The sequence below is a fragment of the Cyprinus carpio genome, chromosome B16 (assembly GCF_018340385.1).
Source record: "Cyprinus carpio isolate SPL01 chromosome B16, ASM1834038v1, whole genome shotgun sequence".
In the NCBI taxonomy this organism is placed as follows: Eukaryota; Metazoa; Chordata; class Actinopteri; order Cypriniformes; family Cyprinidae; genus Cyprinus; species Cyprinus carpio.
In genome coordinates, this window is record NC_056612.1 from 10,335,777 (window position 1) to 10,347,476 (window position 11,700).

At 33.8% G+C, this 11,700-nt stretch overlaps 1 protein-coding gene across 1 annotated transcript in view; it reads left to right on the top strand.

Annotated features, from left to right (window-relative positions):
* Positions 1-10,649, top strand: part of LOC109076773 (cytoplasmic phosphatidylinositol transfer protein 1-like) — a 16,121-nt gene extending 5,472 nt beyond the window's left edge. The window contains exons 6-10 of the mRNA XM_042740650.1: positions 2,174-2,266; positions 7,151-7,306; positions 7,400-7,463; positions 7,629-7,715; positions 9,057-10,649. Of these exons, the coding sequence (XP_042596584.1) occupies positions 2,174-2,266; positions 7,151-7,306; positions 7,400-7,463; positions 7,629-7,715; positions 9,057-9,205 (549 nt within the window). The 3' untranslated portion in view covers positions 9,206-10,649. The remainder of the gene's footprint in view (positions 1-2,173; positions 2,267-7,150; positions 7,307-7,399; positions 7,464-7,628; positions 7,716-9,056) is intronic.
* Positions 10,650-11,700: the final 1,051 nt, after the last annotated feature.

Sequence of the window (11,700 nt, forward strand, 5' to 3'; positions counted from 1 at the left end):
GCAAGGATGCATTAAATTGCTGAAAAGTGACAGTAAAGACTTTTTACAAAATAAAAAATTAAAACAAATAAATAAATTACATAAATTCTCTTCTTTTGAATTCTCTATTCTTCAAAGAACCCTGAAAAAAACATTTTCCACAAAATGATTAAGCAGCACAACTGTTAATTTTACTGTACATAATGGTAATTCTTTCACCACTGATAATAATAAGAAATGTTTGAGTCCCAAATCAGCATATTAGAATGATTTCTAAAGGATCACGTGACGCTGAAGATTCAGCATTGCCATCACAGGAATAAATTATATTATAAAATATAATAAAATTTTTAATAAGTCATTTTTAAGTGTACTAATTGCAATAATACTGTGATCAATTAAATGCATCCTTGGTGAGCATAATAAACTTCTTTCAAAAACAGACGCTTATTGAATTATTTAGTTATTAAATTATTTTAGTTTTTAGTTTTTTTTTGTTTTTTTTTTGACAAAAAAAAATTCAGAATTTTAATAACGGCCATGATAAGACAATAACATTAAAATAATCTTCCTCTTATCGGTATTGGCCAGACTTTTAAAACTGTGCATCTGTTTTAAATAACTTCTCACCATGACATCAAATGTTTTTGGTTTCTTAATGGGGAAAATTGCAGTGCTCAGGAAATACAATCTCATGAGTCGCTCCAAGGTCTTTCCATACACGAATAACCATAAAAGTGCACTAATAACTGCGCAAGTTTTAGATTTTAAAAACATTTTTTCAACTGGCCTGCAGGTAATGAGAGTCTCCTGCTTTAAAGTGAACAAACAGACAATTTATTTAGCCATGCTGTCTTTCAGAGTTTTTAGTACTTACTGTGATGAGTTGAGTTATTACTGGTTTGCAGTGTGTTTGTTTGCATACAGCGAATGAAAGTGAGAGAGGCAGTTTTGCCCCGGAGTGCTCTCTGTTATTAAGAAATGAAAAATACGACTTAAACAAGATCCAACCTGCCACAAAGCGACTCAAAGATTTATGAGCGAGTCTGCCTGTGGAAACAAAGTGAGAGGGAGATGGCGGGAGAGTTTTGTTTATTGATACTTTGTTATTGATACAGTTTCCTGGCCCAGCTTTCTCTCCACATATAACAGCAGACACACTCCCTCATTCACATACACACACATTTACACCTAAATTTAAACTACGTTCTAAGTAAAAAAGAAACCACTGGGGCGGTTCCCTTTCAAAAGGTACTAACACGTGTACCTTTAAGGTACTAATATGCACTCTCTAGAGATAAATCAGATACAGTACAAGCATGTATTTTCTGAAAGAGTTCCAGCTTTTGTACCTTTTATTCCATAAACACTAATATGAAAAACAAGATACCTGTTTTGCATACAGGCACATTCACATAGCAAGTTTCACAAATCCAGCACAATCAAACAAATGAAAATAATACTGTCAACACATCAGACGAGAGGAACAGTAAACATTACAACAGCTTTTCAACAAGGAGACAGATAAAAAGACAGAGAGAGGAAAGAACGGAGGATAAAAAAAGAGCAGGAATTTGTAAAATAATTGCATTGCTTTTAACCATAAAGAACATAAAAAGACTAAAGAGTGTCTGAAACAGAGAGACAAAAAAAGAGAACACCGCTTATTTTCTTAATTGCTTATTTTTCATTCGTTCTCAGATTCCAGCAGGTGCAAAAAGCACCTGCAATGCTGCACAGTCAGAGCAGCCTACCTTTAAGTAAAGACTTGTTATCTGCTTTCTTTTTCCACTGGCCTGCAGTAGTTTGCATAATTCAGTACTTCTGCCTATAGTAGGTTTGATTTTGCACTCTTTGTATCCATGTTTTTTGCATTCATTCAGAGTCTCTGCCTACGCCCTAGAGTCTTGTGTTATGTAGTGTGTCAAGGCTCTGTAATGGGCTACAGAATGTTTAACCGGTTGCATTGTGTGGTATTTTATATGAAGAGCGCTCTGAGCACTGCAACACATTCCCACTGTCTTCAATCAGATGCAGAAGCTGGTGCATTTGTAGGCCTCTGTGTTTACAGAACTTGAAGCTGCGGTGTCATTTTTCACTTGGGCATTAGGGACTTGCTGGAATAAGAAAGCAGCGTGTTCTTTGATATATTGTTGGATTTGTCTGACCATGCTGTCTGATGTTTCCTGTGCAGGTGTTTGGTGGTGACCCCACTCCAAAGGACAGTGTCTGCTTTTTGGATATTTTGAGCGATCCAATCCCTGACAAGCATTATAAGAAGTCAGAGGTACATACACATTCATATATGCATAAGTACATATCAAAACAAAATCAGGGCTGGGTGAAATTCAGAATTTAAGAGTGGGCTCATTTTCAATTCATGTGTTGAAATGTGAATTGAATTGGCCACATGCCACAGGATGCTAAATTGGGATTTGAATCAGAATGGCAGGAAGAGAAATGTATGGAACTGCAATTTACATAAGAGGAATTTCATTAGTCCAACACAAGTTTTTCAAAACCTAAATAAATAATTAATTTTGCCAAATTATGCCTATTTATCTCCCTGTACGTAGGCTAAATTTTTTCTCAGCTCATTAGACTAAACTGAGTGCTGTCACATTAAAAAGAAAATCAAAACATGCTTTATTTGACATACGGCAGGGGGTTTCAAACTTTTGATACAAAGGAGCCCCTAAATATAATGATCCCCCTGAGAGAGATACTTTTCCTAAAATATAAAGCAATTATGAATTTTTATGTATAAAAGTTAAATTATACTTTTTGAGAAAAATATTAAACACATCACATTGTTTTATATAAAATTATTAACTGGCTTTATATTGTCACTGTTTTAAAATCAACAGAAAAGTAGAAATAAAGGGTAGAATCAAAAATTCAAGTACAAGGATTTTTAAACAAAATCTTTTCACGTTTTGTTTAAAAATCCCTATTACAGTTTTTCAGTCAGTAGCCTAAGTAGCATTTCAAACACTGTTTGTTAATATAATTTAATGTCTCTGGAAATAGCCCATATGTTTGGAATATGATAACATTTCTAGCTAATTCATATGAACACTTACAGCAAATATAATTGCTCAATGTAAAAACGAAAGGTTCCTGTAGGTAGCTATTGGCGTTCTTTACTTTGCCGCACCGGCGGAACCCTCTGTAGAGCCTCTAGGCACCGTTCTGAAAGGGTTGGTTCTCTGAGGCATTTTTACGGTTCCTGGAGGAACCCTTTTATTAAGAATGGCCAGGAACTACCTCGGATGCTTCGAGGCACCATTTCCTAATTTCAGTTCTTTAATATTTACACCCCCACACTAGTTTATTTTTCCTGATAATACTCAAGATAAACTCTACGATAATCAAAGGAAAAAAAATTGACAGAGACTGATGACAGCAATCAGAAAAGAGAACAATGTCAAATTTAGCATCCCTCCCAAAAACGCTGCATTAGAAACACCCTTGCATTACCGTTAACTAGTTTTTGTAATTCGATACAAATGTAATATAATACAAAGTACAGTGTTATAAATGTACACAATTAAAAAAAAAAAAAAAAAAAAGCAAAATATAAATAAATTGCGCTGATGACCACTGAAACGCATCATCAGTCTTGTGGAAATGGTCCATGATCTCCTCCTGAATACCCAACAGATACAGCAGAAAAATAGTGCACTTTAGTGTACTTTTAATTGCTTTTCTGTATATGTTGAATATACAGTAACATAGGCACTCATTGTAAGGTGAACTCATGTCAGCAGGTTTGTCAGCAAGTAGCTCCTCACCATCAGGAAAGTCTCACCAAATGGGTCTTCTGTTAACAGCTGTTCTTAGATTCTGTGTAGGCTGTTCATTGAAAAAAAGAGGGATTAACATAAAATTAAATAACAAAATATTTGCATTTATTAATTTAGCACAGGCTTTTTTCAAAGTATCTTAAAAATGAGGAACACCACAGGCAATTTTTTGTCATATCAGTGCACTGATAAATGGTTGTGGACTTATTAAATGCACAATGTCTATTACAATAACACACACAGTGTATGTAATATGTGTGTGTGTGTGAGTGTCTGTACTATATAGTATGTGTACACACATGCACAAACTCAGACTTACCTCATTTATCATATACAGTCCAGTACAGCAGGATCATCATGTAACAGGTAGGGCAAGGCTAGGATTTCTCCGAAGATAATAATAAAAAAAAATAATAATAAAAAGAACTGTTAATAAACTATAAAAAATTGAATGTTTTAGAAGGGTTTCTGATGTGTCTATGCCATTGTTCACTTATTTACACACCTTTAAAAGATGGGGTAGGTCCAGAGAGAGTAGGCCTTTTTTTTTTTTGTCAGCCAGCATCAGACTTCAGCAACTGTCCACTGCCTCACATTTGAGGTGTTCACTACATAGCCATATTCATTAAACATATGCAGAACTAACTTCTTTATTAATTGCTGATTAAAAATAAATTCATGATAAATTTTTAACTGTTTAACACACATCACACAAAAAGTGTATACAGGCCTGGATTCATATATAATTTTGGATTAAACCAAAATGTATAACTGATTGTTATAATTAGCGTATTTTTAATTTAATGAATGTGTTGAGTCATATTTAGTTCAATAATATTTTTAATGTTTGCTTTAAAGTTTCAGGGTTAACTATCCACCTTCAAATGATTTAAGATTTTGCCTATTTCAATAAAACTATTTTTAGTTATGCAGTATTTAAGTTATACAACAAACTTATTTAAAATTCAACAAATGGAAAAAATGCAATATGGAGGAAATAAATAAATAAAATAATTTGTAATAACATGGTGTAGGCACTGGATGCCTGTATGTATATGTATATATCCCCTATTGCTGAGAACAGTGTTTAAAAATAATAATAATTTTAGTTGTATATACTGTGGCTGATTTGTAGATTTTTTTAGATTTAGATTTTTTCCTTTAGTTATTTATTTATGTTATGACGGCCAATTCTGACTGTGAAACAGAACAAGTGTGACAATTTTTAAAAACCATTTAGTCTTTTCTAATCATACAATTTTTTGTTTTCACATGGCAAGTGCCACAAAAGTCATTACATTCCATCACATTCTGATAAAGTAAATATTAATAATAATAATAATAATCAGTCATATTTCATTTTTGTCACATGAATCTCTGGGTTCTTCTCAAAGCTGGCTTTTACAAGTAAGATCTTCCAGGAACCCCTTTAATGTTAACACATCTTACAGTAACCCTTTTTTAAAAAAAATGAGTTAATCCAGGAACCTCCAGAGCACTTTGAGGTCTCAGTGTAATGAAAGGGTGACTCCAGAACCTCAGAACTGAAAACAAAGTGCTTCAAGGATCCCATGAGTTCCTGCACGAACTGCAAAGACTATAATGGTTCCTCCAGGAACCCTATTATGAGAAAAAAAGAGCTTTGAGGAACTTAAAATAATTTTTTTAATTCCTAGAGCACTCAAAAGGATATCTGAGGCACCTTTAGTTTTTACAGTATACTTCCTTAAATTTAAATTGTAAATTTGTACCACGTTCATAAATCAAGATTTGAATTGGTGTTGGGTTGGGAATGGTGAACAACTTTGACTCACAAATAAGCATCTGTGTTCTTTAGGTCTCTGTGTCCTCACAGCAGTGCAAATGTCTTCAGAGTTAGCATTTAAAGGACACAACAGAGACATAAGTACTGTGTGCACACAAGCACAGAAGCAAAAACCGCAAGACAAGCATTACATAAAAACCACATTCCTCAGTGCACTCTACTTAGAGATGCAGTTCATTGGAATCTGCTGCCTTTTCAGTGGACAAATAATACATCAGAGGAAAGCATGTTTCCATGTTACACTCACAGATTCAGTCACGCGCAACCTCAAATCCATAGCTGTCATATGCTGAGTTAGGAATAGGACAAATCCAAAAGGATTACAGTTTTCAATAAGAAAAAAAACAGCTGAGATACACTGAAGACAAACTCAGACTTGTTGACAAAAGGCAGTCAAACAAACTATTATATCACTTCTACAGACAAAAGGGACCTAAACTAATCTTAAAGTAGGCATGGCTGAATCAATATTATATTATATTATATTATATTATATTATATTATATTATATATTATATTATATTATATTATATTATATTATATTATATTATAACAAGTTGTTAAGAAACAGATTACGTTCTGATTAGTTCTGACTAATTGATAATTAATGTGATGAATTAATAAAAACAATCCACAGAATAGACCTAATCATTGTTAATAATGGCTTTCACATAAAAATGATAGATGGATTTAATTTCCATTTTATCATCAAAAATTTCCATTTAATGGAGACAAAATGACATTTATAAACTTATTACAATTAATAAATGAAATAATTAAAATGTCTATAAATAGGCCTGATAATCTTAAGAAATGTTTATTTTATTAATACATAATTTCCATTAAATAAAAACCAAAGTTAAATAGGAAAACTTAGAAACTAGCTAGTTTATGACAGCTAGTCAACATTTCAGTTTGCATAAATATTAAAAAAGGAATAAGATTGTTCACTGGTCATACTTTAAAAGGGTACAGATTGTGTTATTTCTTATGTCCCTATTTAAAATAATAATAATAATAATTTTTGTAACAGGAATCATGCATGCACCAATAGGAGTGCAGCTAAATATTAAATTTCTGCTCATTAAAATGAGTTAATTATTCATAACAGCTTGTATGACAATTCACTGAATATCAACTCCACAGATCATGTATTAAAAGATTTTAATTGATAAAAACAGACACTCTTTTAAAACAGTGCTGATACCAAAATTTAATACTATCTACTTTTCATGCTAGGTTAATTTAGGTTCATGTTATATAATAGTTAATCAAACATCTAGGTCTCACAACCAAAAGCATGAGATTTGTGCCTCCAACGCTTTAGGAATAGGACACCACATGATCAACGGTGAAATTTAATGTCACCCCTGCACAGTAATTCATGCACAGCATGCACACACACACTCTCTCTCTCTCTCTCTCTCTCTCTCTCACACACACACACACACACACACACACACACACACACACACACAAGAGCAAGCAAGCAATGATCTGCTCACTCAGCAGGTAATGTGTATCTACTTAAAACAAACAGGATCTGAGCAACTGGGTGTCACAGAAAACAGGCCGGGGACCCCTTGTGGATGGTTGGAGGAACACCACTAAACCCATCATGTGCTCTTACAAGAGAGTCACCTGTAGCTTTGAGGTCTACGGCTTCCAGGGGCGAACAGAGGACTTCATTCACAGGGTACTGACCATAACATCCCATGCATTGCATCATGCTGTTTAGTCATGTAATCCCATCATGTGTCATATTACGGCATGTTGTGATTCATCATAGAACATTCGTGACATTCTGTTGGTGGGACACAGACAGGCGGTGGCATGGATTGACGAGTGGCATGGTAAATGAGATGTATTGCAATGCTTCATTACCATAATTAACCACATGCTCTGTTAAGTACACACAAGAATCCTGATCCCTCGCTTGGCATTCGATTGCTGTACGTCATCTATCTTAATTCTTCGCAAATACACACTAGATGCATAACAAATATTTGTGCATGCAGGAATGACACTCGAGCAGGTGAGAGAGTATGAAAGAAAACAACAGGAGGAAACCAACAGCAAACTCAAAAGTGACATTACCTGCACAGGTATGCTGAAATTAAAAATAATTTGGAATTTACTTACTTATTTGTGACCATGGACCACAAAACCAGTCTTAAGGTGAATTTTATGAAATTTAGATTTTTACCTCATGTGAAAGCTATATAAGCTTTCCATTGATGTATGGTTTGTTAGGATAGGGCAATATTTGCTGAGATACAACTATTTGAAAATCTGAGGGTGAAAAAAATCAAAATATTGAGAAAATCGGCTTTAAAGTTGTCCAAAGCAATGAATATTACTAATCAAAATTAAGTTTTGATATATTTACAGTAGGAAATTTACAAAATAGCTTCATGGAACATGATCTTTACTCAACAGCCTAATTATTTTTAGCATAATAGAAAAATCTGTAATTTTGACCTATACAGTGTATTTTTGGCTATTGCTACAAATATACCCGAGCTACTTATGACTGGTTTTGTGCTCGAGTCCAGGGTCACATTTATGATTTAACACCAAATCAGCAGCAATGGCTTTATTCATGGAAAATTCAGTATTTTGATTATAATGTTTAGAATAATTGAACAATTTTATCTTGAAAACGACCAACATACAAAAATATACATATATAGTTACATTAACAATAATAACAATAGTAATAATAAGAGTTATATAACATTTTTCAATTTAATTTAAAAATTCTAAAATGATTCCAGGAGAATCTTTTTTTAAAAATGTCCAATTTTATTTATTTTCTAAATAAAACACTTAAAAATGGACATTATATTCAAATACGTTTAAAACTCGAGAAATGATTACATACATCACAAATCAGACTCTCTTTCTCTTTTAGTAAATAAGTACGCGTGTGTCTTGAGGGACCAATTCGATGAAAATTTTGAATCAATATCAAAAATGTGCTTGTTTGAATAGTGACCTAGAGATGAGAGTGCAAGCAAATAAATATTTTAATTGATTTTCATAATGTTTCCAGATTCAAGTTAGAGTTTAGATAGATTTTAGCTTTCCTGTGGCCCAAAAAATAGAGCACGATCCTAGCAAAGGCCAAGGTCATGGGTTCAACTCCCAAGGAAAGTAAACGACTGGTAAAATTTACCCTGAATACATTTGAATACACACTTTAAATAAAATCCTCTGCCACATGATTAAATGTTAATGTAATTTTCAATGTGAGCATCTCTCAGTATCCACACTGCCCTCAATTGGTGAACGTTTTATACTGCATCACAACTGTTACTGTTTACTCAGCACTGTGATGCAACTTCATTATTAATATGGAAGTCATCTTGACTCATAAAAACACTGTTGCAAAATCTTACGCTAAATCAGAAGCACAAAAAATGATTTTCTTTTCTGCTTCGCAGACTCTGCTCCTCCAGTGCGACCCGGCTTAACTCGCTCCATCTCTGTTACGGATGAATCGTCACTGAAAAAGATGGGGGTAGAGACTGTAGATATGCCAAGCCCTTCCTCCCTCAAATATCCCATGAGATTAAACTCTACACCAGAATAACACCACATCGTCCACTGCCAGTACCTACATTTAACAAAATTCTGGACTTGGACATTCTCTTCTAACCAAAACTAAAAAGACATTCCACATTGTCACTCTCTGCTCTCCGTTCCATCTGGACTTGCATGTTTGTGTTCCGTGCAGAGGCTGGCATCTGACAAAAGCATCTTGATGAAGAATTGTAGATATTATGTAAAAAAAAACTCTGGCTTCTCATGAAGTGAAACCATAGTGCCTTAATTCACGTTTCTCACAGACCTCACCAAAATGGATTGAACAAATGATCTATTCCACTGCCTACGAATATGAAGGGGACCAAAGAATGGAGATGAAAAGCTTCTATTGACATAATCAGTAGACTGTTTCAGTGAATCCTGATCATATGGATTATGGCAATTATGGGTGACTAGCTGAATTTTCTAGTGGGTTATGGGTGATTGAGGCTAACTTCTGACCCTGTATCAATACAATGACAGAATGCAATTGATTGTTTAGTCGTGCAGCACATAGCATGAACATTATACTCTGGATGATCAGATGGAAGGCTACAAGGGATGAAGCATTGTGTGTTATCTGACACCTGTCTTTGTAAGATGCCACTGGTGATAGTGCAGAACCATAAATTCACATCATTGATTAATAAGCCAACGTTGTTATGTCAAGCCGTTCAAACAAACCGAGGAATGTTGAAAGTTCCATTTCTTCACATATTTTTTTATATAATAAACTTAAGGGATGCATGATACTCTGGTTCTACACTGGTTATCGGCCAATATTTCAAGCACTTTTTATTTATCAGTATCAGTAGGTTTTTTTATATTAAATACTCATTTACTCTATTTTTACATTAAGATCTTTGGCATCATCCAACACTCACTTAAAGATGCTGTATGTAAGATTTTGACTCTACTAAAGCATAAAAATACCATAATATGTTTCCAGATATAAGAAACATGTGAAGTTACAATGCTACAGTCATTTATTCTCCTTTGAAAATGTGCATTCCGAGTCTAAATGTTGATCTTTGTTTTGGTTTGTGAAACCCGCCCACTGCCAGTTTACCCAATTGTATTTCAGCACCCCGGGTTGCCAGTTGGCGGAAAACACAGCGTATTTTATTTCATTCATCATTAGTTGCGCTCATTCCTGTTTGAGTCATCAATCTGGCAACCTGCGTATGGGTCAAGTCTGACCAGGAGGGGCCGGGTGAAAAAAACCCTCTCCAATATTTTGAATTTGGACTGCAATACCTAGTTCAACCACTCTGTGTCAATCCTACATACAGCAGCTTCAAAGTTCATCTTTAAAAACACAAATAATTTAATAAGACTGTTAAATATAATTTAATAACTTTAACAAATCTGAAAATTAATATCTTTTTTTTCATAATGAACATAATATTGTGGTAAATTCACTTGTTGCATTAATAAATAAATTAGGCTAATTTTAGTTGTTAGTGTCTTATTTTACCTGTGTGTGTGTGTGTGTGTGTGTGTGTGTGTGTGTATACAGAGTAAAAACAATGATATTTTAAATATAACAATTTTCTATTTTAATATTTAACAACAAAAAAAAATACAATTTATTTCTGTGATGGCAAAGCTGAATTCTCAACAGCCATTACTCCAGTCTTCAGTGTCCGATGATTCATCAAAATGTCATAAACAATCATTTCTTGTTATAGTCTATGTTGAAAACTGCAGTGCCACTAAATTTTTATGGAAACCATGATATATTTTTTCAGGATTCTTTGATAAATATATTTTAATAATGCATTCTTCCTGAATTATAGTATCAGTTTCTTTCCCAAAAAAACATAAAACTAAATAAAACTTAATGACCCCAAACATTTAAACAATTCATTTTTAATAACACTGCATTCCTATAGGTTAAAAGTATACTGACAGCAAGTATACTTGTTAATAACTCATTTCTTGGGGTAAAAGCCCCAAAAAAGCATCAATAAAAAGTGACTTTGTAAACAAAAGTCTGAGTGTAGGCATCTTGTAAGCTTTAAGCGTTCTAGGAACTGCATTTTTTGCTGTCATATTTGCAAATATCCTTGCTGCTTCCTCCTGTAGCTTTTACTGTATTCATTCATTCCTAGCATTTTATTTGCTTCTTTTTATCTTTCTGACGAAGGGATGTGGAAGGCAAAGATTGAATCCATGTTTCCTGACATCTTCTAGTAGCACTCAAAGGACTCCAGGCTGTTCTGTTACAGCTCTGGCTCTCTCTTTCTTTCAATTTCTCACTATCTTCAGCATTCTCTCTTCCTTTCCCTTGCTGCCCCTCCTTCACATCCCAGTTTCTATCTCTCTCAGGAGAACATTTCTGATGTATTCATTTCATTAGATGAAAGCTAAGGCAGTAGCACTAGTGCAGGCAGTGTAAAAGATCAGCTCTCTCTACCAGAATAGAACAAACACCACAAATGATAAAATGTCTTAAATTGTAGGACCTACACAATAATAATTTCAATTAAACACTAGTAA